Raw genomic sequence first — 27,089 nt, forward strand, 5'->3', positions numbered from 1 at the left:
CTTCGTGGCTGTGCCCATGTTTCAAAACTGCAGTTGGAACATTGAGACCTGTTTAGAAAAATCACCCTTTGGGGCTGAGGTGGTGGCCCTTCCTGAGCATCCGCCTTGCATTCCCAAGGCCCGGGTTCCATCCCAGTGCCACAAAAAACCAAAAAAGACTGTGCTGCAAAACTCGGACACTAACCCTAACAGTCAGGAAAGGTTGGTTCCGAAAAGGTCTCGGGAAAGCCCTCAAGATGAGCCAGGAGCCTCTCTACACCTCAAGGATGGGTGGGTTAACAACAATCAGGGTCATGCCACTAAGCAGATAGGGAAACTGAGGCTCAGAAAGGTTGATTAACCAGCTCACGGCCATTGTAGCCATGCAGCAATTGTGGAGGACTAGCGTATGGAACATGGCTCCCAGAGTCAGCAGGAAATTCTTCCCTTTGCCACACAGGGATGCTGTGACAGTGGTAAAGATCCAGCCAAGTTCTCAGAGCCCATCTGACGCCTGAAAGTCAGTCTAAGACTGCTGCCCGGACCGTCTCAGGAACGGCAGCTCCTTCCTCTCTCCTCCCCAAGGCCCTCCCACTCCATCTGCTCCAGCTGCATCTTGGATTTATGGTCCCATACATTCTGGAATGTTCTACTACACGTTCTGATATACATCTCTCCACCTTTTATTTCGTTTCCCAAGATAGGGTCTCACTACATAACCCTGGCTGTCCTGGAACTCACTCTGTAGACTGGGCTGGCCTTGAACTCATGAGATCCACCTGCCTCTGCCTCCCAGTGGTGGGATTAAAGGTGTGTGGTGCCGCCGCCGCCGCCGCCGCCGCCGCCGCCGCCGCCGCCGCCGCCGCCGCCACCACCACCACCGGGCTTACATCTCTCCATCTTGTCCCCTCCCCAGCTCCTGGCTGCCCTAAGATACCTCCACCCTTTGAAGACACTCAGACATTGTAAAAGGGCTTCTCAAAGGCCCTCAATAGCGACAGCACCCCTTTTCTTGCCACGGCACCTCCATTTCAGACCTGATGGTACATGTTTATAATCTCAACACTCAGGAGACTGAGACAGGAAAACTGAGTTTGAGGCTGGTCTGAGCTACATAGCAAGCTTGAGGCTTGTCTGGCCTATTAATAATACCCTGTCTCACCAGGTATGGTGGCACATGCCGTTAATCCCAGCACTCGGGAGGCAGAGGCTGGCAGATCTCTGAGTTTGAGGCCAGCTTGGTCCAAGAAGCAAGTTCCAGAACAGCTACAAAGAGAAACCCTGTCTCAAAAAAACAAAATTAAATACATAAGTAAATAAAAAAAAATAAAACAAAAGAATCCTTCCCACTACTCAATATTAGAATTTTCTAACAAGCTCTTTACAAATGCAATTACCCTTTGAAATCTGGATTGGCTATTCAAAAATTACAATATAATCTAATAAAGAAGAAGAAAAAGCCTTTGGTGACCCTCCCCCAACAATCCTGATTGACAGGTCTGTACTAAGGCCTAGGAAACACAGATTTTAATGAACTTGAATAACTCTCTTCCCCCTCACCCACCCACACACTCTGCTTTACTCTCTACCATATGTTTTGAGAGCCACCCCATCTCTGTCTTCCTCAGGATCCCTAACCCACAATTTGGGACCCCATTTTCAGAAGTTCCATGCACACTTAAGCAAGGTCACGAATACCCTGCTCATTCACCGCCCAGGCTTCCGAGAGGATGAGCAGGGACTTTGCAGGACCCCTAGCAGGTAAGAGTCCACGCCCATGCTTCCTGCTCAAGGCACGCCAAGCCGGCAGGGACCATGGCAAGCTAAAGGAAGTGGCAGGGGGAGGGACCAGTGAGCAGCCCTACAGACTGCTGTCTGTGCAGCATTCCTGGGAGGGAATGGTCTAAGGCAGAGAAGAAAGGACGATGGAAAAAGTGACACGCACAGAGGGCTTCCTCAAACCACTGATTAGCCGCGGCAGTAGCAGCGCCAGCGCCCCGAAGCGCCACGGGGCTCGGCAGGGGTGACTATGCACTTGGCAGTGAACTTAGAGAACCCCAGGATGGAAGGCGAACCCAGCGCGCCATAATGGTAAGGCTTCCCTGCTAAACACACGGGTGCCCGAGAAGAACAGAGGAGCGGGGTGGGCAGTACCCCCAGGGCAAGTGAGGGCCTGAACCCGCAACCACAGCCCAGCCTAGAAGCCAGCCACATGGCTCCAGAGCTGGAGCCTGGGCACAGCAGCAGAGAGGCGGCCACTGGGGTTTGAGAAAGGAGAGGGAGTCGAGGGACACAGACCAAGGATACCCAACCCTGTTTGAACCCCTTCCTTCCATCAGGAAAACACCGAAGCCTGAGGCCCTGGCCCTAAACTGCTCTTGGTTCCTGTCGTAACCAGCTAACCTCCATCCCAGATGAGTCTCACAGAAGCTAGGCTGGCTTAAATGCAAGCTCACTCAGACCCCCAAACGCCCAATATGGAAGCATGAGTCCTAACACTGCAGCTGTTGGAGCCGGGGGCAAAGCCTTCCTCTGTGAACCAAATGGTCCTGAAAAGTTGCCTTGATTTAAAAAAAAAAAAAAAAAAAACCACCAACTCCTTCAGGAAAAGCAGTAATTCTAAAAGGAGCTAAAACTCACATTATTTAATGTTATAAACTTCCCAGAGTTGGACGGGAGGTGGTGGCGCACACCTTTAATCCCAGCACTTGGGAGGCAGAGCCAGGCGGATCTCTATGAGTTCGAGGCCAGTCTGGTCTACAGAGCGAGATCCAGGAAAGGCGCAAAGCTACCCAGTGAAACTGTCTCGAAAAACCAAACAAAACAAAACAAAACTTCCCAGAGTCTGCATACATCAGCATGCAAGTTTCTTAACAAAATCAAATTCAAATTAAACCCAAAGTTCAGTAACTTTTAAATTGCCACATCAGGAGCAGGAAAGATGATGTCTCAGCGGGGTAACGGCACTTGCCAGTCAATCCAGATGACCTGCGTTCCAACCCCTAGGGGCCACACGGAGGAAGGAGAAAACCAACTTCCGAAAATTGCCCTCTGACCTCCACAAATTCATCCACAAACACAATAAATAAATAAATACTAAAATAATAAATGCATGAATCATGGCCAGAAGTATTCAGAGAAACAAAATTACTTAATGTGTGTTTTAAAATCTTCACATACTATAGGAAGTCTCAGCCCCTCTTCCACCGTTGCAACAGGAGAGCCCTGTTTTTGAACTTCTGTTATGTAGGAGGAATGTCTACACAAGACTTGTGGAGAGCTCCTGAAAATGCAGACGGCAGCTGAGCATGGCGCCCGCCACACGCTTGTACTCCTGGCACCTGAGAGGTTCAGGCAGGAGAACCATGAGCCTAAAGTCAACCTAAGCTACAAAAAGAAACCAGTTTCTGATTCTGACCTATTCACTCAGGGATGCTGATGTCACCTGGCCCAGGGCTTTCTTTGGAGTAGCAAAGTTACAGGATGTCTTCGGCCACACACATTCACCGCATTAGTTTCTTCATCCATAGCCTCTTGGGGCAAGACAGCTCTGCACACAGAGGTGGCTGTCCATGCCCAGACACACCACCACATCAAAAATCAGAAAAGCCAGCCAGGGAACAGGGAGAGGGGTTCTGTCCCCTTGATTCCGCCACGATGGAGCAGATCACCAGAGGGATAATGAGCAATGTAACCCCAGAGAGGCTGGACTGGGCACACAGACACCCCCGCCCCCAGTGCCTAACTTGGCCATCCCTTCTCTCTCTTTCCCTCGCCTTTTCCAATGGACCAGGATGAGGATCCACTATAAATGAGACTTTGTGCTAAAGTAACTCCACAGGGGAAATCCAACTAGGACAGAAATACAGACACTACCTTTAAGGATGGGAGAGTCCATGGCAGCCCAGTCAGACTGTGCCTAGTATTTGGAGACCCCTTGATTTGAACCCCAGGACTGCATAAAACTGGGCATGGTGGCACATGTGTAATTCAACAGGCAGCAGATCAGAAGTTCAAGAGCATCCTTGGCTACACAGCAAGGTCAAGGTCAGTAGAGGCTCCATGAGACTCTGGGGAGAGAGACTGATTCTACAGGTTGGTGATTCTCGGAAGTTGAGCAGAGGTGAGCCACACACAGGAGAGTGAAGGCCCGGAGTGGAGAGACACAAGTGTGTTTCAGGAGATGGAAACAGGCCAGCTGGCTAACATGGAGGCTTCCAGCAGATGAGACACGTTTATTGCTGAAGATGATTATAAAGCTAGAAAGGTGTATCAGGCCGGTGGTGGCGCACACCTCTGATTCCAGCACTCCAGAGGCAGAGGCAGGCGGATCTCTGAATTCAAGGCCAGCCTGGTCTATAGAGCTAGTTCGGGGTGGGGGTGGGGGGTGGAGAAAGAGGGGGAACTGTAGTCAGTATGTAAAATAAATTTTTTTTTTTTGTTTTTGTTTTTGTTTTTGTTTTTCGAGACAGGGTTTCTCTGTGTAGCTTTGCGCCTTTCCTGGATCTCGCGCTGTAGACCAGGCTGGCCTCGAACTCACAGAGATCCGCCTGCCTCTGCCTCCCGAGTGCTGGGATTAAAGGCGTGCGCCACCACCGCCCGGCTGTAAAATAAATTTTTAAAAATTTAATTAAAAAAAAGAAAGAGCAAGTTCCAGGACAGCCAGAGCTGCCAGAGCTACACAGAGAAACCCTGTCTTGGAACCAAAAAAGAAAGAAAGGGTGAAGAGAAAAAGGAATCTGCCTGGATCACAGGAGCATAGCCTGAGCGCTGTCACCAGTCACTGGTGCTCTGGCCACACGTCTGGGAGTGATGTGAAGATTACCCTTGCCCTCCCCCTGCTAAAGCCACCACTGACAGAAGCAAGGACCAGGTCTGAATTACAGGCTGCAGAGTGTTGGGGAATCCTGTCCTCAGTACAGCAGAAAGTGAGGATTCAGCTTCCACGGAGATGCAAAAGCCTGACCCAAGGACCAGGAAAGAGGAGCAGGTAGAAATCACTGACCAAAGAGATGGTTTGAAGGAGCCTCCACGCATGTCAGGCTGAGTAACGTCCCTGGGACCCACATCGAAAGCAGAGAACAGACTGCAGTCAGTTATCTCTGACTTCCCCAAGCTCACTGTGACGTATGTGTGCATGCGTGCATACACACACACACACACACACACACACACACACACACACACACAAATATAAATGTAATAAATAAGTTAACAACACAGAAAAGAATCCCAGTTTTGGCCAGGTGTGGTCCTACTATCCTCTAGTCTCATCATTCAGGAGGCTGAGGCAGGAGAATCATGAGATCTAGGCCAGGGAGGGCTGCACAGAGTCTAGGGCCAGCCTGAGAGCATGTAAGACCCTGTCTCAAAAAATAGGGGGTGGAGGAATTCTAGGTTCCAAACTTTAAGCCTTCTCTTCATCCACCGTATTTATCACACCAGGGATCTCAAGGTTTGGAAAGTAACTCAGATATTTACAGCATAATTACCCAAACTTCAAAATGGTTTAATCCACAAATCTGACCAGGCTAGGTCCCCAGCCCCAGTCTTATTAACATCGAGGTCTCCCTACAACTTCAGTTAATGACACAGTTAAACAAGATGGAAAAATGTACTGTGATCTATTAAAAAAAAAAAAAACCTTGCCCCCTGAAGACACGCATCTGGGGTGAGTAGAGTCCCTGGATTTCACCAGAACAGCAGGCGCCTCACTGAAACTGTTTACAGCACACGGGCAGGTTCCACACCAAGGCACATTTGGTAGAACTGATTTAAGGCCCTCATTAAAATGTTTCTTTGCAGAGCACAAGATACCCCCAACTCCCTCCTGTCCCAACTTCCTCTCACACACACCCTCCCCAGGGCACCCATCACTGAAGTCCACATCTTGAACATCAGAGAGCTCACAGAAGAAACTCAGCAAGCTGCAAGGGCCCCATCTCCACCAGAATTTCCCTTTGACTTCAGAAAGATAAACCACAGCAGCAAAGAGAGCCACATCCAGCAAAGCCACACACCAAAACCCACCAGGCAGCCCAGGAGGCCTGTGAGCTGGGGCTGCTTACCCATATGGCTGGGCTCTCATCCTAGCTGTGTTTAAAAAAAAAAAAAAAAAAAAAAAAAAAAACTTCCATACTTCCTCTGGGAGCAGATGTGGGACTGTGCCATGAGCAATAACTACCACATACATAAGGAACACGCGGCAACTCCAGAAACACCAGCTAGGAATTCCCAGGACGAGTTCTTTCTGGACTCTGCCTACCTCTTTTTTTATAAGTGGGGTGGGAGAGACTTTCATTCTCTGGCCCCTAAACCCTCAACAGCTGATCAGGAAAATGACAGCAGACAATTCCCTGCCCCTGCCCTCCCGGCTGGCACTCTTTAAAGGAATGGTTAAGGGATCACCTAAGGCTGTCCCCTGGGCAGAATGTCTCCCCAAAGAGGGCTGTTTTGCAGACCATCACAGGCGGTTTTGTCTCCCGAAGGTGAAGGAGCCGTCCTTCGGTCCTTGCTGACTGGGACCAGCAGAATGGGTATTTGAGTAGCTCGGCGATTTCCGGTTAAATCACTTCCAACACCTTTAATGGTGACTGACTTTCAGGTGTGATCAGTCAGGAAATAAAATCTGGCGACGGGGGTGCCCCTTGTTTGCCCTGGAGATGTGGGCCACACCCTCATCAAAGTAGAGGCCCTCCACGAAAAGCCAGAGTTGAGCTTCTTTTTTTTTTTTTTTTGGCCTTTCTGCCCTTAGGAAGACAGATATTTCTTTGCTCCCAGAGCACGGACAGGATGGAAATCCAGGAAACAGCAGAGCAAAGCCCGTCCGCACCTTGGCAAGCGGGCCATGCCCGATTTTGGCAGCGGCCTTCACACATTAGTCACCACTACAGTCTGGGACCCTCCGCTCCCGGGATACGACCCTGGCACCGAGTGGGCTCAAGGCTCGGGCCTAGTTGGAGGAGGAGACGAGGCACCCCTCAGTCGAACCTGCCCTCACCGGCGGGGCCATCTGGGGTTCCAGCTTTGCCCCGGAACTTTCAGGGAGGGAGCCGGGCGCGTCGGGCCGTCATAGGTAACAAAGCTCCGGGCCAGGCGCGCCCTAGGTCAGGTCGGTCGGGATCAGGACCCAGGCCGGTCTCCCTCACCTGGGCTCCAAGGCCCCGGACACTCCCAGGGTGTCCGCACCCTCTCACGGGATGGGAAGGCACTGTTCCCCAAAGAGGAGCTCCCCAGCAGGGCTCGGGAGCCGGCGACTCCGGGCAACGCTCGAGCAAACTCTCGGGTCGGGGCGGGCGGGCGGGCGGGCGGGGAGAACTCGCGCCCCAGTGCACCGCGCGCGGGGGCGTCGCCAACCCCGGGTCCCCGAACTCCCAGCGAGCCTCTCCACCGCCCCAATCGCCCGGCCCACCTCTCCAGGCCCTTCCTGCCCCCGGGACTACCGCGCTTCTCATAAGCCTAGCTGGGTACCCCCCGGTTCTCGGGGGACTCACCGGCCAGGAGCGGCAACAGCAGGGTGCTGAGCAGAGGCAGCGGGCGGGCTCCCATCGTGGCGGGCTGCAGGGGAGCGGCGAGGCTCAAGGCGCACGGACGAGCGGGCGCGCGGAGCGGAGCGCGGGGGGCCGCTGCAGCAGCCGCAGCCCGAGCCCGAGGCGTCCCGAGCTGGAGCCGCGCGCGCCCCGTACCTCCAAGCCCTCGCGCGCCACCGCCGCCGCCGCCAAGCCACGCCCCCGACGCCCCCTCCCCTCCGCCCGCACGGCGCCCCGCCCCCTGACGCCCCCCTCCTCGCCGTCGAGGGGAGGAGCTGGCTGTGGAGGGAAGGCTCTGGAGAAGGATGGGGGACAGTGGCGGTCCCGGGGGAGTGCCAGAGACCGGGATGTTGTGCCCACCGCCTGGTTTGTCCACCGGGACGCAGGAGAACCAGAGTGACTCTCGGGAGTCTGTGGCCCCTTAGGAACGATGGGCACTCTGGACCTACCTAGAGGTCTGGACCAATAGTTTGCCCAGTATTCTCCAAGTTGGTTTAGATAAGCAACCCAAAGTGTCGGGAGACAGCCCAGCTAGGTGTCGCAGGCGTCCACAAATAAGACATCGGAGGGCATAACCGTGGTGCCCTGCTGATCAGATGTAGCTAGGGAGGGGGGAGGGGCGTGACTGCAGTCAGCTTTGGCACTGGACAAATCTGAACCCAAGGTAGAAACACTGGGCTCCGAAAGCCAGCGAAAGAAAGCTATTAAACAGACATTGATCCCAGGTCCATCTCCAGGCAGTCTGGGCTGTGTCAGGGCATGGCCAAATCTCCAGCTGTGGGGAGGCCCAGCTCAGCCCTTGTTCCACGCACCCTCCACCCCCAGCGCCACCACCCCCACATTCTTTCTTTGTTGTGAAAGCAGCAAGGGGTGTGGGAGGCGGGTCAGGAGAAGTCAAGCTCTTGAGGATGGGCCCCAGCTGCTGACAGGCCTCCAGGATATGCAAGAGGAGATGGGTAGTGCCTTGTCCCCCTTCTGGCTCTGGAGGGCCCCCCAGGCCTGCTTAGACCTCCCTTCCCCCAAGCAGCTGGGAGGAGGGAAGGAAGCCACAGAGGGCCTCACAGGCAGGAGAAGTGGCGCCAGGACGCCAGGGTCCTGCCACATGGCCACCACATGTCCCTGACAACCCAGTCCACAGCACCTTCTCCTTGGAGGCCTCCTTCCCCATCCCCCAGATGCCTTCCTCCAGGCCCAGCTAAAGAGGGCATACACACACCCGGAGGAAAACGGGAAAAAGCCAAGGATCCAACAGTCCCGCTGCCCCATCTACCACCGCCCTCACCCTCTGTCAAGAGCCTAACACACCCCATACTTCAATCAAGACTCAAGCCACAAAAGGTTACCTGATTCTTTTATTAAAGAAACATCGTGAAATACATGGACCTGAAGTGAGGCAGAGGGCAGGGATGTAAGAGGCTAGCCCCAAACCCTCTGACAGAAAAGCCAGCAGCAGGCACATCCCAGAGATGCAACCTGCTTTTCAGAAGCCCACCTTGGGGGTCTCAGTGAGCTACTCTAGAGGACTCCAAAGTAGAGAGGATATCCTGAGGGCCCTTCCAAAGGGGCGGGCGTTCGTGAGGAAGGAGCCCAGACCCTGGAGGCTGCACTCTTCCCTTCAAACTGTCCTTCTTCACCTTCCCATTTGGGGTGGGAAGGACAGGAGCAACGAGGAATGCTGGGAGGCTGTGGGGACCCAGCAGATGGGGGTGTGGGGGCTGGTGTCTGAATGTCAGCTGCTTGAAGAGAGGTCCATCGTGCTGGCACTGAGGCCCCGGGAAACCTGAAACAGATCCCACCAGCCAGCCCATGAGCACTGGGAGCTCCCGGAGTCTGCCTGTCCCACAGTCTCTCTGGACCTGGGATGGAACCTCCAACCTCCACCCAAACTCTAGGACTCAGTTTAGGCACAGTCTGCTGGAGGATACCAGGCGGAAACCCAGGATTACTGGCTTGTACGAGTTATGAGCCGACACAAGAGGGCACCGTACTGAACTAGCACTGCTGTTTTCTCAAAGAGACTTAATACCTTTTGTGTTGTTCCTTTTTCATTCCTTACAAAGACCTCAAGGGACCTGCAGCTCTAAATCATTCTGGGATTATTCCTAATTCCAAAGTACCAGTTTGGAGGGCATCAGTGACTGGTACTCTCCTGATGAACTTGCTACTTACTGTCTGGCCTGAGACTCACTCACTTGCTCAGTATCTCTCTTCTCTCTCTCTTTCTCTCTCTCTCTGGTTTTTCTTTGATTTTTTTGAGACAGGGTTTCTCTGTGTACCCCTGGCCAATCTGGAACTCACTCCGTAGACCAGACTGGCCTTGAACTCAGAGATCTGCCTGCCTCTGCCTCCCAAGTGCTGGGATTAAAGGCGTGGTCATCAGTGCCCAGCATCTGAAACTGTCCCTTGATGCCTAGCACCTCCAATACCACGCCATCAGCTGGACTCCCGAAGGGCTCCAGGCTCCCAGGCCACCTTCATCCTGGGGACACTTCCACCCTCCCTGCTGCCCCTGGAGCTGCCTTCTGGGAGCCCTTCCTTTCTCACCTGGAGTGGGGCTGCACTGGGTTGATTCAGGTAGTTCAGCGAGGCTGCCCGCTTCATGTTGCTGCTACAAGGGAGAAAGAGAGCACTGAGGCCAGCCCATTGTCCCTCGTGTATGACACTTCTGGGCCATTTCTCCAGTACCAAGAGAAGCTGCAGGCAAGGGCTTGCTGGCCTGCTTTGTCATACCTCAACCATGTCACGTACCTGGAAGGCCGAGGCTCAGTCCCTTGGAGCTTCCTCACCAGGAGTTCACTGCTTCTACGAAGTACATCCCGGATCTTGCCCAGAGAGCCACTCCTCTGCAGGGCACCACTGCCGTCCTATCAGAAAGAGATGGGCAGTGGGGACAAAAGGGGTTCCATGTGGCCTGGCTTCCAAGTCTACCCCTGCCATTTACTCTGCACATGCCCCCTGTCCCTGAAGCCCAGCGGCTGAGAACAAGAGCCCCGTCCGTCCGTCCAAAGCAGACTCCAGGGACAGACCTAACCAGTGGGGACAGCAGGACCAATACCCTGTACAAACTTGGAGAAAGAGCCTCAGAGCTTCTCGGTGCCCATAAGAAGGGACAGGGCAGGGCAGCGGCCCTGAGCAGACTTACCCCTGACCACTCCACAGCCACTGACGCGTCTTCACCTCCCTCGAATTTCACACTGTCCCCAGGGCCCTCCTGAGTGGTCTTTCTCCCGTCACCTTCCCCGAGCAGCTCCACCACCTTGGTCTGACTGATGGGGTCAGTGCCCTGGGAGGAAGAGGAGGAGATGCTAGGAAGATGGCCGAGCCAGAAAAGCACCAGCTGCTCTTCCAGAGGAGACAGATTTGGTTCCCAGCACCACACGGCAGCTCACCATGCCAGTAACTGCAGAGCCAGGGATCCAGGGCCCTCTTCTGGCCTCTCTGAGCGCTGCGTGCATGTGCAGATGCACATGCAGGCAAAATACCCCCACACATAAAAAATAAAATCTTTAAAAGACAAAAAAGTAGATGGAAGGCACTAAGACTTCATAGTCCTTAAATCTCAGGATGGGGCTTTTGGTCTTTTTCTATCAGCTACTGCAAGGACAGCATTTCCCCCTCTTATCAGCTACTGCAAGGACAGCATTTCCCCCTCCTTATGATGCCCCTTACACAAATACTGGGCAGTATTTGCTCTGTGTGGTGGTAGTGCGTCCTTACACAGACTTATGTGTAGCTATGTCCCAGAGTGAATGGGCAACTTACTAAGTCAGCTGAGATCTGTAACTGGAAGAATTCTGACTTGGGTCTCTCCTCAGCCTCACCTGCTTCATCCACACCACCCCGACCAGGGGAAGAGCTGCATTTCTATAGCTCTGCCCAGTGGAGTGGATCCATGTTGTGTGGTGTTCTTTTCTGTCGTTTGGTTTGTGTGTATTTGCACACGCTGTTGTAGGGAGCAGTGACTGCCCTCCCTGTTGTTCCTCACACCATTCTCTCTGAGACAGGCTCTCACTGTACTTAGAGCTTGCCAACTGACTAGACTGGGTGGTCAGCAAACCCCAGGGAGCCTCTTGTCTCTGCCTCCCCAGCTCGGGTCCTCCTGGTCGTCTCCCCCAGCTCCCCCCACACTCGACTTCACTATTGTTGTGTGTGATGGGAAAGAGACACACACACTGCTACAGCATGAGGTCAGAGGGCACTCTGGAGGGACTTCTCTCCTTCCACTTGTACATGGGTCCCAGAGTTTGAACTCAGCTCACAGGACTGTGCGGCAAGCACCTTTACCCACTGGGCCAACTTACCAGCCCTGGGATTTTTGTTTGTTTTTTCAAGACAGGGTTTCTCTGTGTAGCTTCCAGCCTGTCCTGGAACTCACTCTGTAGCCCAGGTTGGCCTCGAACTCACAGAGATCCGCCTGGCTCTGCCTCCCGAGTGCTGGAATTAAAGGCATGCTGTAGCTGAAGCTAACCTATAATTCATCATGTAGCCCAGGCTAGCCTCAAACTCACAGTAATAATTCCACCTCAGTCTCCTGAATACTGGAATTACAAGCACAAGCCACTACACCAGCTGTGAAAGGAATCTTGACTCTGTACCATGACACAAAGGGCAAGGATGGAGTAAGAACGTTCTTAAAACCACAGCTACAGGACTGCCCCACCCTCTCAGCACATGCACAAAAAGCCCCAGCAGCCCCTTGTCCCCAGGCCCGCCCTTCTTGGCCTTCCCACTAGGGACTTTTATTTTGGTTTGAGACAGGGTCTCTCTCTCTCAAAGATTTTATTTTTTATTTTTATTTTTTTTTTACTTTCCAGAGCTGAGGACCGAACCCAGGGCCTTGTGCTTGCTAGGCAAGTGCTCTACCACTGAGCTAAATCCCCAACCCCTTAAAGATTTATTTATTGGCTGGGTGTGGTGGTACATACCTTTAACCCCAGCACTTGGAAAACAGAGGCAGGCAAACAAATCTTTGAGTTCAAGGCCAACCTGGTCTACAGAGTGAGTTCCAGGATAGCCAGGGCTACACAGAGAAACCTGTCTGGGGGGGGGGGGGGGAATTTATTCATCTTATTTTATGTGTATATGTGTCTGCCTGAGTGATGTATATACATCACATGCATGCTGGTACCCATAGAGGCCATAAGATGGCATTGGATCCTCTGGAACTTGAGTTACAGGCAGTTGTGAGCTGCTTGATGTGGGTGCTGGGGACTGAACCTGGGTCCTGTGTAACATCAGCAAGTGCTCACAATTGCTGTTATCCATCCCTGATACAGGATCTTCCTAAGTGACCATGGCAGAACTCCCTCCTGCTTCAACCTCCCAGGTGCCAAGATTACAGAGAGGCACCACTGCCCTGTGCTGTGGGGCTTCTGACCTGCTTCCGGGAACGCAGGGCACATTCCTCCAAGGTCTCAGCTGCCTCCAGCTTTCCCTGGCGCCTGTACAGAGCCCCTAGATTTCTCAGGGTAGTGTTCACTGTGGGGCTGCAGGGAGATGAGAGAAGGCAGGGAGAAGGATTCAGAAATGGAGAACACAGCCCCACAGTGGAGCGCTTGCCGAGTGTACACAGGCCCTGCATAAACCCTAAGCATCACAAAGACAAGGGAACAGAAAGGGACAGGGAGGGGCTGAGGAAAGGCTGAGGGACAGAGGAGCACCCCAGACCGCTGCCCCTCCTGCTGACCCCGGGCAGCTCACCTGCTCACTTTGCAGGCCTTGTACCACCCTCCGTACTCCGCATAGGGTGTGCCGCTCTCCCGGTGCCGGCTCTGGGGACGAAAGCACAAAGATGCTGCCGGGAAGAGGTGGGGGGAAGAGGTGGGCAGCGCAGGGCTAAGGTGCACACTGGGGTGGGAAAGGCACTGAACACTGAGGGCTGGGGCGGAAAGTCAGTGGCTAAACTAACACAAGGATCAAGAGATGCTGGTAGCCTCCAGCTCCCAGGCTGGGTCCCTACTCACCCTGCTCATTTCTTCCCGCTCCTCAGCATGCATCCAGATAGGCTTGTGGTCATCTGAGGATGATACATTGAGTGAGGGAGTAAGAGAACAGATCTGGACACTATGTGGGGAGCCAGAGCCCACAGGCCAATGGAGCTAGACTGACCCACCCATGTGTGGTCCACGATCTAGCCCCCTTCCCAGACCTTACCACTCACCATCCACAGATCCAAACTCCTGCACATGGGCACGGGTCAGGATCTCTTTGTACAGAGTCTCAGCCTCCGAGTACTTGCCCTGCTTTAGGTAACAGGAAGCCTAGAGACAGAGAACAGAAACACAGGAGCAAGAGGCGGATGGGAGCAGGTCTCAGTCAGACTTCTTGGTGTCTGTCCCTGAGACCCTCCTCATTCATCCTGTTATAGCTGAGGGTTAGTTACCCCCACCCAACCCCCAGTAGGATCAGGAACCTCTGGCAGTACAGTGAAGCAGGCCATTTATCCTCGAAGGTAGCCCCAGAGAGGCACAAAGTTGGCAAAGGAATGTGCCCCATTCTTAGGCCTTCTGAATCCACGTGGGAGGCTTTTCCCTGCCCCCTCCCACCCCCCTGGCTCTTCCTTCTTTACCAGGTTGTTCTTGGTCCGAGCTACGTTAGGGTTGTCTGGCCCTAGCTGGCTCTCATAGATGGCTAGCGCCCGCTGGTAATAGCGTTCCACCGCCTCGTACTTGCCCTGGTTTTGACACAGGAGGGCCAAGTTGTTCAGCTGCTTTGCCACATCTGGGTGGTCGGTGCCCAGGACCTGAGAAAGAGCAAAAGCACAAATGACTACGATCACGTGTGTGCGTGCATGAGGAGCAGGAGGAAGAAGATCGTCAGAGAGGACGGGGTGAAGGGCTGGGGAGGATGAGGAGGAGGGCGGGCACCTTTTCTCGGATCTCCAGTGCCCGCTGGCACAATGGCTCTGCCTCCTTGTATTTGCCTCTTTTGCCATACAGCACAGCCAGATTGTTGAGCGTGGCAGCCACCTGCAAAGGAAGGCCAACCGCCATCACACACCAGTGCTGCAAGTGAATGCCCAGTTCTCCATGTGCAGCAGAGCCCAAGGCAACAGGAGACACAGACTCCACGCAGGAAAATGCTTGCTGCCAAGCCTGCAGACCTAAACTCACGGGGGACGGAGGGACCAACTCCAGTGAGCTGGCTGACCTCTGACCTCTGGATCGACACCTCTCCCCCCTTTAAAAGGACACAGTCTACCACGGAGCCAGAGGCTGCGAAGGGGGAAACTACAAACAGATGCCTGAAGCTCTATGAGGGTGAGGGTATCGCCCTCTAGAGGGATTTCTAAACATTTCTAGAGGTGGTTTCTGGCTGCAGTACAGTGCTATTCGCAAAGGGGGGCGGGAAAGCTGTGGATAGTGTGTGTGTGTGTGTGTGTGTGTGTGTGTGTGTGTGTGTGTGTGTTACACACACGCTGTATGGCTCTGGCAACTTAGAAATGCCCTGCTAGGCCAGTGAGCACAGGGCAGGAGGAGGTCAAGATCGCAGGGCTGCTGAGATGAGGCATCTCTGCCTAGCTAATGTGCATCACAGGGACTGCTCTCACAAGGCCACCTCATTTCCAAAGACATTATTGCTCATTTTCTCAACTATGACAACCCATCAAACGCTTAGCATTCTGTCCTTACTCAAGGCTATTTCTAGAACTTTTTCCTTTTAAAAAGCTCTTAATGAGGGGCCAGAGAGATGGCTTAGAGGTTAAGGCAGGCAGCTCTTCTAGAGGTCCTGAGTTCAATTCCCAGCAACTACATGGCTGCTCACAACCATCTGTAATGAGATCTGGTGCCCTCTTCTGGCCTGCAGGAATACATGCAGGCATAATAAGTAAATCTTAAAAATAAAATTTTAAGAAGCTCTTTCTGAATGTGTGTCTATATGTGGGAATATACATGGGGACGCAGGTACTGGTGGAGACCAGAGGTGCCAGATGCCGATTGCTGTAAGCCACCTGACGTGGGTGCTGGGAACTGAATTCCGGTCCTCTGCAAGAGCAGTATGCTCTCTTAACTGCTGAGCCATCTCTCCAGACCCCAGTTCTTTCTTTGGTTTTTTGAGACAAGGTTTCTCTGTGTAACCTTGGTTGTCCTGGATCTTGCTCTGTAGACCAGGCTGGCCTCAAACTCACAGAGATCCGCCTGCCCCTGCCTCCCGAGTGCTGGGATTAAAGGTGTGCGCCACCACCGCCTGGCTGGCTTTCACTTTCGTCTTAGCACTTTTATAATAAGCCCAACATCCGATTATTCGGTTATTTCTTCTAGCAGAGTTGTGCTCAGCTATTTATTCTACATTGTATTGTATGTATGATGTCATTAAAAATTATGTCATTAAAATTATGTCATTAAAAATTATGCTCTGTCTCTTCTATAGTCATTGGAGTTATTTTTAGTCCTGTTACCTTTTTTGGGGAAAGCATATGTACAGGTAGGATATTTTAATTGTAAATTAAATTTCAAGAAAAACCATTTGTCATAAAAAGAGAGTCAAAGGCCTAGGGGTATTGACTCATGGAGTCAAAGTTCAGTGGTAGGCTGCTTCTCTAACCTCAGCAAGGCCCTGGGTTCGAGCCCTAGTTCCTATAGAAACATGAGGGAAAGGGGCCAAGAGAAGGGATAAGAAGGATAAATGCGGTCAGAGTACATTATATACATGCATGACATGTACTAACTAGGGCCTAGAGTGATGATTCGGAGGTTAAGTGTGATGGCTGCTCTTCCAGGGGACCCACATTCGATTCCGAGCACCCACATGTAGGATCTGACGCTTCCGCCGGCCCCACAGGCACTGCACACACATGGTGCACAAATACACACGCAAACTACCCATACACATAAATTAAAACAGAAGAAAAGGGGTTTTTTGAAAGAAACTGTCATAATTAAACCTGTTATTTTGTCCAATTTCTAAACACGGATATAAAATGTAAGTAACAAAAAAGGAGTCACTGGGTCTCAGAGAACTGAGAAGCACTGAGTTCGCCGGACACAGCCTGAAGGGTCTCAAGCCTCCTCTACAAGCAGCTGTAGTGAGTGGACTGAGTTGCAAAACACAGAGGGCTAAGAGACCAAGACAACAGAGTGAGTGGGCCAGAAATACTGACGGCTGGGTGGTCCCGGCCCAGGGTGCTCTCCCGGATGCTGAGGGCATCATTCAGCAGGTGGGCAGCCTCCTTGTACTTATTCTGGTCCCTGGAAAACAGCAAAAATGATGAGTGTTAACACACACTCTGTCCCCAGTCCATCTCCTCCTCTCCCTTCCTTTAAAAGGATTGGGGTACACTTAGAGATTAAGGACTCCCCTGAAGTCAGGAAGCCTGTTGGTGCAGGAATGAAGCTTCATGACACACACCAGGCTGCAGATCACTGCCATCCCCAGAGAAAGCCACAAGCAGAATCACACACACACACACACACACACACACACACACACACACACACACACACACACACTGTCTCCAGAGAGGCCAGAGAAACAAAGAGCCCGAGGGATGAGTATTCTCTGAGGTCAAGGGTTTGGGATTGGAGAAAGCGAGGGTTCTAGTATGGGGGACACACCCTTGCAGGAGCGTCCAGCAGAGAGGAGAGGAAGCAGGATGTGAGCTGTCATAGAAATGAAGGAGAGTAGTGCTCACCGATACACCAAAGCCAGGATGTTGAGCATGGTAGCCACATCAGGGTGACCTCGGCCAGATGTGCGCTCCAGGTCCTCTAGCGCCTGCTTGCAGAGTGGCACAGCCACCTCATAGCGACCCTGAGCGGCATACTGGATGACCAGGTTGTGCAAGGTCCGCAACCTTGCTGGGATCTCATATCCGCCCTGCTGGGCTGCTGTAGCACCCTGGCCACGGGACACTAACTCATCACAGAAAAAAACAGGGCATTTCCTCAGAGGACTCCTCCTTTTCCTTTACTGCCCCCCCCCAACACGCCCACCTGTTGTCTCTATGCTGGCTCCCACCAGGCTCTTGGAGGAGACTGGACACGCCCACCCGTTGTCTCTATGCTGGCTCCCACCAGGCTCTCGGAGGAGACTGGACACCACTGTTCTTTTACCCACACCTTTGCGCTTGTGCCCATCACAACCCCATTTATTCTCAGGGAGTCACTCACCTAACATTTACTCAAAAAGCATGCGCTAGAGGTGCCCAGCAAATCCAAATCACGAAAGGCTTAGGGACCCCTGCAGCTCCAGCCCAGGGTTATTCTCCAATAGACTAAGAACTGACTAGTGGACCCAGCATCTCTTGGGGACCCCTGCAGCTCCAGCCCAGGGTTATTCTCCACTAGACTGAGAACTGACTAGCGCACGACACTTATTGAATACTGATGGGCACGGGAGAGGGGAGGAGCTCTAGACCTAGCCTGGGACCCACCCAGTCCCCAAAGGAAGTGGAGAACTTGTCTGTGGATGTAGAGACCCTATGAGAGGGGGCCACAGCTGGAAGCAGCTTCCGGCTGCCCCTCATCACCCTCCAGCCCCAAAGGTAGACTGACTCACAGCCATTGCTGGAATCTTCCTCCTCCTCGTTGGGGAAGAGGTCATCCAGAGAATCCTTGGTGGCATCTCCTTCCTTCTCCTCCTGGAAGAGAAGGGACAGCATGCCAGACCCCAATGGTTCCTCTAAGGCACAAAGTCATCAAGCAAAGGGGCAAAAAGAGACTGTCCCGGCCTCTGCCCCGGAAAAGCGGCTGACCCAGCCACGCACGGGTCTCTTAGGTGGAAAACCCAGGGATGTCTTAGACAAAAGCTCATGACTCTGCTTCTCACCCACAAAATTCTCTTCCTAGTACCCCTATTCTCATCCGCCCTCTCTCTAACACTCACTTCTGGTGATTATAGCCTTGTGCCGATCCCTATGCGTTTACACTAATTATACGTCTCTCCTGAGGGGAGGGAGTATGTCTGCTCTTACTGACACGTACCCAAAGTGTCTAGCTCAGCCTTGGGCTCACCATCTCCCTTTGCTTAGTGTGGGCTTAGGGCCTGGCCCTTACTATCTGACACACTTCCATAATGGAAACGTGCTTTTCTCCATCAGGGATGGCGACCTTACATGGAGACTTCAAACTCTCCTAACAGGCTCGCCAGTGTGTCCCAGGCAAATTATCTCTTCACAGTCCCTGTGAATTCCCCTTCAATGCAGAAACCTCCTCTTTCCCCACAAAATCCAGCACAACTCTTAACCCATTTACATGAACCTGCCACCCTAACCGCTACCCAAGCCTGAACCCCACCTCCTGTCTGAACCCTTCTGACCATGCCAGCCCGCAGGGACCTATCTCTGTGGAAGTCCCTTTGTGGGACTGGCCACATCCAGACTGCACACTTGCTGCTTGTCCAGTCACATCGTGTCCTTAAGTACGAGCCCAGCTCTCCACAGACGTCATAAGCCTGAGAAGAGAGGTGCCTTTTCATAGATCCCCTCCTCTGCACTCATAAGGCCCAGGGTACATAAACACCTGCTCGGTGGGGGCTGAACTACACATGCTTTGAGAAAAAATTGTAAGGGAATTTCCCGCATAAAGTGGGCTAAGCTTTCCCTAACCGTAGCCCTTAGGATTCTGGGTCTGAGTTGTCTGACTGTTTATCTTGCTCCACATACTGTTAACCGGGAGAACAAGAACTTCCGCCCCACTCTCTAGGGGAGTACACATTTAATTAAAGTTGACAGCTATCAAGGCTGAAAATAAAAGTCTTCCAAGTGGGAACACGCTAGGCATTGAAGTTTCCTGTGGGATGATGGGGAAGTTGCCCTGCCTGTGGTCCGGGCAAACCCTGGTTGCGCAGCTCACCATGCTGTGCCCATCCTCATCGTACTGGCGCAGCTGCCTCAAGAACTCCAGGTGTTTTTTTTCCTCCTCGAGCTGGGCCACGGCCTGCTCACTGCGCTGCAGCCGCTGCTGAGTGCCTGCCAGCTCGTCCCGGAGCCACTGGTTCTCCTGGCACAGGCGGCGGACTTGAGCCCGCAGCTTCTGCTTCTCCGACTCCACTGTGCTCAGGTGGCTGGCCAGAGCCAGCATCACCTAGGTGGGGACATCACGTGAGCTACAGTCTTCTGGATAGGAGCATCCAGGGGACTTCTGAGAGACGGCCAGTCTGGGAGAGGCATCCAGGAAGCAACAAGCAGAAGTGAGTGGCAACAGCTCTACCATCAAAAGACACTTGGAGGCGCTGGAGCAGTGGTCCTCAACCTGCGACGCTGCGACCCTTTAATACAGGTCCTCATGTTGTGGGGACCCCCAACATAAAATTATTGCTACTTCGTAACTGTAATTTTGCTACTGTTAGGAATTGTAATGTATATATCTGATGTGCAGTACATCTGATGTGTACAGGAGTTTCACAACCCCTGTGAAAATGTTGTCTGACCCCAAAACGGATCACGATCCACAGGTTGAGAACCACTGGGCTGGAGAGATGGCTCAGTGATTAAGAGCACTGGCTGCTCTTCCAGAGGACCTGAGTTCAATTCCCAGCACCAACATGGTAGCTCACAACCACCTGTAACTCCAGCCCCAGGGGATCCAATAGCCTCTTCTGGCCTCTATGGGTACCAGGCACACACGCAGTACACAGACAGACATGTAGACAAAACAGCTATATACATAAAATAAATGGATTAAGTCTGAAAAAGATACTCGGAACCCCATTTTCACCACCTCCACTATTTGCATTCATCAGATGCAAACCACGGTTCCCACCCAGATCACCACAGCCTCTCCCTGGTCTCTCTAGTTTCTGCCCTTACCCTCTCATCTGCTCTCAGTCCAGAAGGCAGAAGATCTCAGACTGAGTCCATCACTCCTTAGAACATTTCAATAGCTCCCATCTCTCTCAACGGAAAAGCAAAGACCCTAGGACAGCCTACCAGCTCCGCATGATCCAGCCCCATCTCCAATGGCATCCCTCCCCCTCCTCCTCCTCCTCCCCCCCTCCTCCCCCCCCCTCCTCCTCAATTTTCTACTCTGTCTCCCCTCACTCAACATTCACTTTGCAGAAAGTCGCACCAGCCCGCCCCTTGCTAACCACTAAACTTGCCAGCCATGCTCAAAGCACTTACCCTCCCCGCTTGGGACCCTGATTCTTCCAGGGCTTGCTCCCTCACCCTCAGATCTTTGCTCAAATGCCACCCTTCGAGTGAGGTCTTTTGTGACCACTCTATATGAAGCTGCATCCTCTCTTTCTCCGTTTCTCCTTTAGTTCATCTTGCTGTCTTAGCAGTTCTCACAGTAAATCATTTCCTTATTTACCTGGGCCTGTCTCTCCCAGCTATAATATCAGCTCCAAGACGGCAAAGAATTGTACTGTTGTGTTCTGTGATGTGTCACCAGCATTCCAAAGAGGTGGCACACGGTAGGCACTTGATAAATATTTAATGAATGAACAAATCCAAGTTTCGAGGACAAGGTGACCCCCCCCCTTGCCTCGGGTGACTGACCCTCTCTGGGCTCCGGACCACTTGGCATCACCCTGACTCTTACCTGGGCCTCACTCAGTCCCAGTTCAATGTTCTCCATAGACCGCCGCAGCTGCCGGGCCTTCTCATGCACCAGCCCTTCCTCATGGCCTCCCTGTTGCAGACACTCAATGGTGTGGGACAAGCTCTGTAGCACAGCCTGATGCTCACTGTGTAGGGCCTCCAGCCCTTGGCTCACCAACCTGGTGCTGCCCAGGATCTCCTCCTGGCTGAGCCGGTGTCCTGCAGGCTCATCCCGCTGCCCCAACACCAGGCCTGACATCCTGGCTGGGAAGGCTTGCCGGGCCTAGGGAGAAACCACAGAGCTCAGCTGGTAAAGATGAGAGACGCTCTGTTGGAGAGTGTCGGGGATCCAAGTGAAGGGAAGAGTTTGGGAGACCCTGTCCGTGGCTGGGCTGACGGAAGAGAATGAGTAAGGGTTCTATGGCACTAACCATGAAACTAAGGTGAGAGATTAACTTGAATAAAGAGCTGTAGAACGAACAGGTGGGCTTCGAGCTCCAGGAATTTAGGATTTAGCGATTGGAGAGAGAGCATGGGTTGGGACAGAGAAGCCGGGGATCCAAGGTATTCCAAGAATCATAGAGGGCATTGGGAAAACTTCAAAAGGAGCAGGGTTAAAGAGAACAGAATCTGCAGAAAACAGTGTTCCAATAAAGGGGCAGGACCCAAGGTTAGGGAAGGGGGTGGGGGGATGACACGGGTCGACACAGAAGCCCTCATTACAAGGCTCCGGCAGGTTGAAGGTCTTCAGGCTGTGGCAGCAAAGGACCCAAACCCACCATCTCCCAACCTGGTTAGCTCCTTTCCAACTAACCTTCAGGCCTCCCTTGCCACCCCCCCCCTCCCAGGCTTCGGACTGTCTTCCTCCTTCCACAAACCTCATCTTTGAAGTCTCCTTACCTGCGTACAGAGCAGAGCCCTTGGCTTCAGGCGGCTCCCAGGCCTGAGCCCGGAAGAACTCTGAACTGCAGCTAAGGATTTAGAAAGATCTGCACTGCCCAAAGTCCAGAAGTCCGGCAGCCCCACCCCTCCTCTCTCTCCACTTCACAGCCACCCAGGACAAACACCCTCCCTCCTTCTGCCTAGAGGTTCTTCAGGGACTAGGACTAATGTCCTTTCTTCCGTAACTCAGTCTCCTCATTCCAGGTCTGAGGAGTTACTTTCTCCCAATAAGGAGAGACTGATTTAATCTGGGACCTGCGGCCAGGGGTGTGCCTGTGAAAGGCTGAGCAGGGAGACCTGCTTAGGATTCCCACCTGGAATAATGCAAGAGCCTCCTTTCACAGCTTTGTCGGTCATGATCACCTAACCGGTACCTTAGGGTGCCTCTCAAGCGCCTGATGGCTCAGGAAAGCACAGCAGATCTGATGGGGTCACAGGGAAAGGCGCTGGGCGCGGGCTACCCTGGCCTGGGGCTGCAATTCAGGGGTGTCTACGGTTGCTAACTGCGCTGAGGCCCCAGGTTGAGCACAGAGACAGGCAGGGGCTGCGGGGAGGAAGGTGTGAGCGAGGGCGGAAACGCTGACCAAGACCCGACAGGGGACAAGCTCGAGGTCACAGAGTCAGGCGGTCCGGCAGGGGGCGGGGCAGGCTGTCCTACTGTCTGTCTGTCTGGATGCCGAGGGGCGGGGAAGACTCGTGGGGGGCGGAGTTTTTGAGTCAGTCTGGACTTTTGTGAGGTTGGTCGGAAGTGGTTTATTCACTTGTCCCGGAGTGTGGGGATAAGAGTTGGTGCAATCTTAGCCCTCAGCCCCAGGGGTGCTCCCAAGGACTCACCTGCAGTCTGTCGGTCCGGCTGCCGCCTTGACGGGTACTGCCCCTTTAAATTCATCATGGCTGCCGCTCAAGGCAATTGTTTTGACGGCTCTGAGGGGCGGGGCCTGTCCTCCAGTCACGCGACCACAGAGGCCGCCGATAATTGGCTGAGAACTCGTTCTTCCAGGGCGGAGAGGAAGTATGTGTCCTGCGACGCTCCACTTAGGTGCCCGCCCTACGTCATCTGAAAGCGACAGTGCCGGGAATGAAACGTCATCCAAGAGCGCCGAGCTCTAAAAAAAGGTAAAAGCGTGCAGAGCCCTGGGGAGTCGGACCACCCATGGCCCTGTACGCGCTCACGAGTGCTCTGCGCTCTCTGAGCCTGACCTCCCCGGCCATTCCCGCCCGGCTTCCGACTCTGCTCCCTGCTGCCCAGGTAATCCGCTTACCTAGGAACTGGACTGTTTCCTCCTGGGCTGTCAGTGATCCGGCTAGTCACGATGACGTGACCTTGGGTAAACTCACCTTCATCCTCTGCTCTTTATAAGTATTGCTCTCTCAAAGGGCTGGATTAGTCAGACCAGATACTGGCTTGTAAGTGCTTTAGCAGATCTCTGCTAAACAGATAGCAGTCTTAACACTTATGTGCCTACTGTAAACCAGGCAAAATAGACGACTGCAATGAACGAACTCCTTTCAACCAAGTTATTATGCACATTTTGCAGATGAGAAAACTGGTCAGCAGTCTAAGGTCATACGCCTTTTAGTACTAGACTGGGTTCAGAGCTTGCTTTTGTTTTTGTTATGGTGCTGGGAATTAAACCTAGGACCTTGCACATGCTACTCACTCCTTCGACCACTGAACTACACTCTCCACCCCAAAGCCAGTGCTCTCGACCATTTTAATGTAAGGACGGCTTGTTGCTGAGATTAGAGAATGCAGAATTTAGACTTGTAGCGGGCAGTGGTGAATCACAGAAAAGAAAAATTACCAATCTTGTTTCTCTGAAGTTCCCAGGCTGAGTATGGCAGAATTTAGCACATGGGTATTTGATATTCCAAACTACTCTGAAGCACTGGGGGAAAGCAAAGTAATGGTTTCCATTCACATGTGGAAATTCAGGGAAGCATGCAGAGGTCAAAAGGCATTGGTACTGATTGACGGTGCTATACGGGTGTGTGGAATTTACGAAAAGGTTTCCTGACAAGAGCTTGAAACAGACTGGAAGATGATGAAAGGGAGAACATCACATTGGAGAAATATTTCAGAGGTGAGAGGACCAAATGATTGTCAACACATACACACACCTGGATAGACACATTACACTGGTATTTGTGAAAGCTGAAGGTTGGTGGTTTGGGGACAATGGTCTGAGGTGCTTCTGGGAGGAAGTGGCCTACAATCTAAACTCGGTCTATTCGCTCTCTCCCTTGATTCTCTGAAGAGAATATTTCTTATCCCTAGATAAGAAATCAGCTGCCCTCTGCCTTGGTGCTGCCTTCTCGCCGTCCAGTGCATATGTCTGTGGACCTTCATGCCAAGTTTGTGTCCTGGAAGAGTCGTACCAAGTACACAGTTAAACCAGTGAAAATGAGGAAGTCTGGGGGCCGAGACCATACAGGTGGGAGAAAGGACCTGCAGCATCATGGAGGAAAATGCATTAGGATCTTGGATGTCTATAGTAGTACACTACAGCTTGTAAGATGTCAAGACATACAATTAGAAAGTATTCATTGAGGTGCTTCTTATTATGCGGATCATTATTGAAGCTGAAGAATACACCTCACGGAAACAGTTAACTCGGGCTGGAGGGATGGCTCAGCAGTTAAGAGCTGTTCTTCCAGAGGTTCTGAGTTCAATTCCCATCAAACACATGGTGGCTCACACCATCTGTATGAGATCTGGTGCCCTCTTCTGGCCTGCAGGCATAAATGCAGCCAGAGCACTGTACACATAATAGATAAATAAATAAGTCTTTTTTTAAAAAAAAAAAAAAAAGAAAGAAGCCGGGCGGTGGTGGCGCACGCCTTTAATCCCAGCACTCGGGAGGCAGAGCCAGGCGGATCTCTGTGAGTTCGAGGCCAGCCTGGGCTACCAAGTGAGTTCCAGGAAAAGGCGCAAAGCTACACAGAGAAACCCTGTCTCGAAAAAACCAAAAAAAAAAAAAAAAAAAAAAAAAAAAAGAAAGAAAAGAGACCGTTAACTCACTCTACGCAGGAAGTGCCATGGTGTTTTTAACCTTCCCAAAACTCATAACAGTTGAAATTATGTGAGTCTAATTTATATCCTCTCAGAAAACTTACTGAATTCAGTAATTTGAAAAGACTTTATCTGTTTCATGCAATTTTAGTAATTCGGTTTTTATTTTATTGAGTCATGTGGTACCCCATCCCTTTTGCAAGGATGTCATGGCCCCCAAACACCCACACGATGCGGATGAAACCTGAGGCCTCGGTGCTAACAAACCAAGCTGTCTGCCCTGAGCTACACCCCAGCCTTGTCGCTTTTCTGTTCATATAATATTGAGGAGTCCTCCTGTCTAGTCTAGGCAAGGCCTGTTAATGCTGAAAGCTATTCTAACCTGAGTCATATCCCTAAACTGTCTTGACTCTAGGCCGCATCCGAGTACATGGTATTGGTGGGGGCCACAAGCAAAATTATAGAATGATTGACTTTCTACGGTTCCGGCCTCAGAAGGAAACCAAGCCAGAACCCTTTGAGGAGAAGGTTGTCATAGTCCGCTATGATCCATGTAGGCAAGTTTGGGACGTGAGGTGGTGATGGTGTGGTCTGAATTGTTGTTTTGTAGCTTCTCAGAGAACGTGGACCTTCTTGATGGTCTGCTTATTTGTCCATCATTCTGAACAGGTCTGCAGACATAGCTCTGGTCGCTGGGGGAAGCCGGAAGCGCTGGATCGTTGCCACAGAAAACATGAAGGCAGGAGATACAATCCTGAACTCTAACCATATAGGCAGGATGGCAGGTGAGACACTGCTACCAGATGCACGGGGTGGGGTTGCAAAGGGTCTAGCGCTGATGAAACTGTCTTACAGTGGCTGCTAAGGAAGGGGATGCACACCCTCTTGGGGCACTGCCTGTGGGGACCCTCATCAACAACGTGGAAAGTGAGCCTGGCCGAGGAGCCCAGTATATCCGAGCTGCAGGTATGGGAGAAGAATCTACCCACATCTCACAATTTGGCAAACCCAGGGTTCCTGATATCACTATCCTCTGAACACTTGGGACCACATCTGTTCCATGGACAGGAAAAAACAAGGCACAAGAGGATGAATGTTGTGCTGTTTCAACCTAAATCATAGTCTTCCATGTTTCATGTGCCCCTGAAGGGCACAGGGAAGCCACCCTCTCATTTGTGGAGGGTGGCAAACTGCTTCTCCCTTCCCTAGGGACATGTGGCGTCCTGCTTCGGAAGGTGAACGGAACAGCCATTATCCAGCTGCCCTCTAAGAGGCAAATGCAGGTATTTGTGGGCACACGTGGAGGGGCCGGCAAAGAAGGGTTTCTGGAATGTACCTCACCAGCTCCCAAGTGTTTGATGCCAGGAACTGCCTCCAGCTTGTCTGTTCTCTTTGCCACCTGATGAAGCATGCCCTTGTCAGGTTGGCACCTCACTGGAGTAAATCGAAATGCCTTTTCTCAGCGGGGCATGGTGCTACATGCCTGTAATCCCAGCATTCCAGACTGAGGCAAAAGAATCAAGCCTCCTGGGCTACCTGAGACCTTTTCAGGAAACCAGGAAAAGATGGATGTGGGCTGAACAGTCAGGCTGGAACTGGCTTATAATCTCATCGCTCAAGAGGCAAAGGTCGGAGGATTTTGTTGAGTTCTAGGCCAGCCTGGTCTACATACCAAGACCCTGACTCCAAAAGAAAACCACAAAAACAAACAAAAAAGGATAGAGCCTTGTAACTACTCAGCTCATCCTATCGGACCCACACTTACATACAGTAGAATTTTTGTTTTCTGTCTTCTCCCTGTCCTCACTGAGGGTAGGAAGCCGCGCAGAGCTGTGCACTCAGCACTGCCATGCCTGCCTCTTGTCCCCACGGTACATTCTGCTTCTCTTGTCAGGTGCTGGAGACGTGCACTGCAACTGTAGGCCGAGTTTCCAACGTCAATCATAACCAGCGGGTCATCGGCAAGGCAGGACGGAACCGCTGGCTGGGCAAGAGGCCTAATAGTGGGCTGTGGCAGCGCAAGGGAGGCTGGGCGGGCCGGAAGATTCGGCCACTGCCCCCCATGAAGAGTTACGTGAAGCTGCCCTCTGTTGCTGCCCAAAGCTGATACCCCTGGACTCTAATAAAATGCCCCTTGTTTTCATCT

The 27,089-nt window shown here is 52.4% G+C and overlaps 3 protein-coding genes across 7 annotated transcripts in view; 1 reads left to right on the forward strand and 2 right to left on the reverse strand.

The window, feature by feature from the left end:
• The window catches only part of Ptk7 (protein tyrosine kinase 7 (inactive)), a 67,349-nt gene extending 59,679 nt beyond the window's left edge, over positions 1–7,670 (reverse strand). The window contains 1 exon segment of the mRNA XM_052745485.1: positions 7,473–7,670. Within this exon segment, the coding sequence (XP_052601445.1) occupies positions 7,473–7,527 (55 nt within the window). The 5' untranslated portion in view covers positions 7,528–7,670.
• Positions 7,671–8,842: 1,172 nt separating this feature from the next.
• On the reverse strand, positions 8,843–22,891 carry Klc4 (kinesin light chain 4). Of its 3 annotated transcripts, XM_052745490.1 has the most exons (17): positions 22,305–22,590; positions 21,889–21,959; positions 20,990–21,271; positions 19,301–19,531; positions 18,006–18,087; positions 17,140–17,359; positions 16,609–16,696; positions 14,375–14,476; positions 14,077–14,250; positions 13,669–13,768; positions 13,472–13,524; positions 13,209–13,279; positions 12,886–12,994; positions 10,651–10,791; positions 10,257–10,372; positions 10,053–10,116; positions 8,843–9,288 (listed from the first exon to the last, which is right to left on the reverse strand). In XM_052745490.1, exons 3-17 carry the CDS (start codon positions 21,245–21,247, stop codon positions 9,238–9,240), a joined length of 1,860 nt encoding a protein of 619 aa, XP_052601450.1. In that variant the 5' UTR covers positions 21,248–21,271; positions 21,889–21,959; positions 22,305–22,590; the 3' UTR covers positions 8,843–9,237. The 3 variants fall into 3 exon arrangements, with proteins under 3 accessions (XP_052601450.1, XP_052601449.1, XP_052601451.1); XM_052745489.1 differs by lacking the exons at positions 21,889–21,959; positions 22,305–22,590 and adding an exon at positions 22,765–22,891; XM_052745491.1 differs by lacking the exon at positions 21,889–21,959 and having other exon boundaries at positions 22,245–22,591.
• Positions 22,892–23,004: 113 nt separating this feature from the next.
• Positions 23,005–27,086, forward strand: Mrpl2 (mitochondrial ribosomal protein L2). 3 transcript variants are annotated; one of them, XM_052745493.1, is made up of 8 exons: positions 23,094–23,179; positions 23,867–24,014; positions 24,209–24,365; positions 25,359–25,500; positions 25,613–25,728; positions 25,799–25,909; positions 26,153–26,226; positions 26,838–27,086. In XM_052745493.1, the coding sequence occupies exons 2-8, from the start codon at positions 23,973–23,975 to the stop codon at positions 27,048–27,050; spliced, it is 855 nt and encodes a 284-aa protein (XP_052601453.1). In that variant the 5' UTR covers positions 23,094–23,179; positions 23,867–23,972; the 3' UTR covers positions 27,051–27,086. The 3 variants fall into 3 exon arrangements, with proteins under 3 accessions (XP_052601452.1, XP_052601454.1, XP_052601453.1); XM_052745492.1 differs by lacking the exon at positions 23,867–24,014 and having other exon boundaries at positions 23,005–23,179; XM_052745494.1 differs by lacking the exon at positions 23,867–24,014 and having other exon boundaries at positions 23,066–23,179; positions 24,189–24,365.
• Positions 27,087–27,089: the final 3 nt, after the last annotated feature.

This window comes from Peromyscus californicus, unplaced genomic scaffold (assembly GCF_007827085.1).
Source record: "Peromyscus californicus insignis strain IS unplaced genomic scaffold, ASM782708v3 Scaffold_19__1_contigs__length_69161282, whole genome shotgun sequence".
NCBI classification, from domain to species: domain Eukaryota; kingdom Metazoa; phylum Chordata; class Mammalia; order Rodentia; family Cricetidae; genus Peromyscus; species Peromyscus californicus.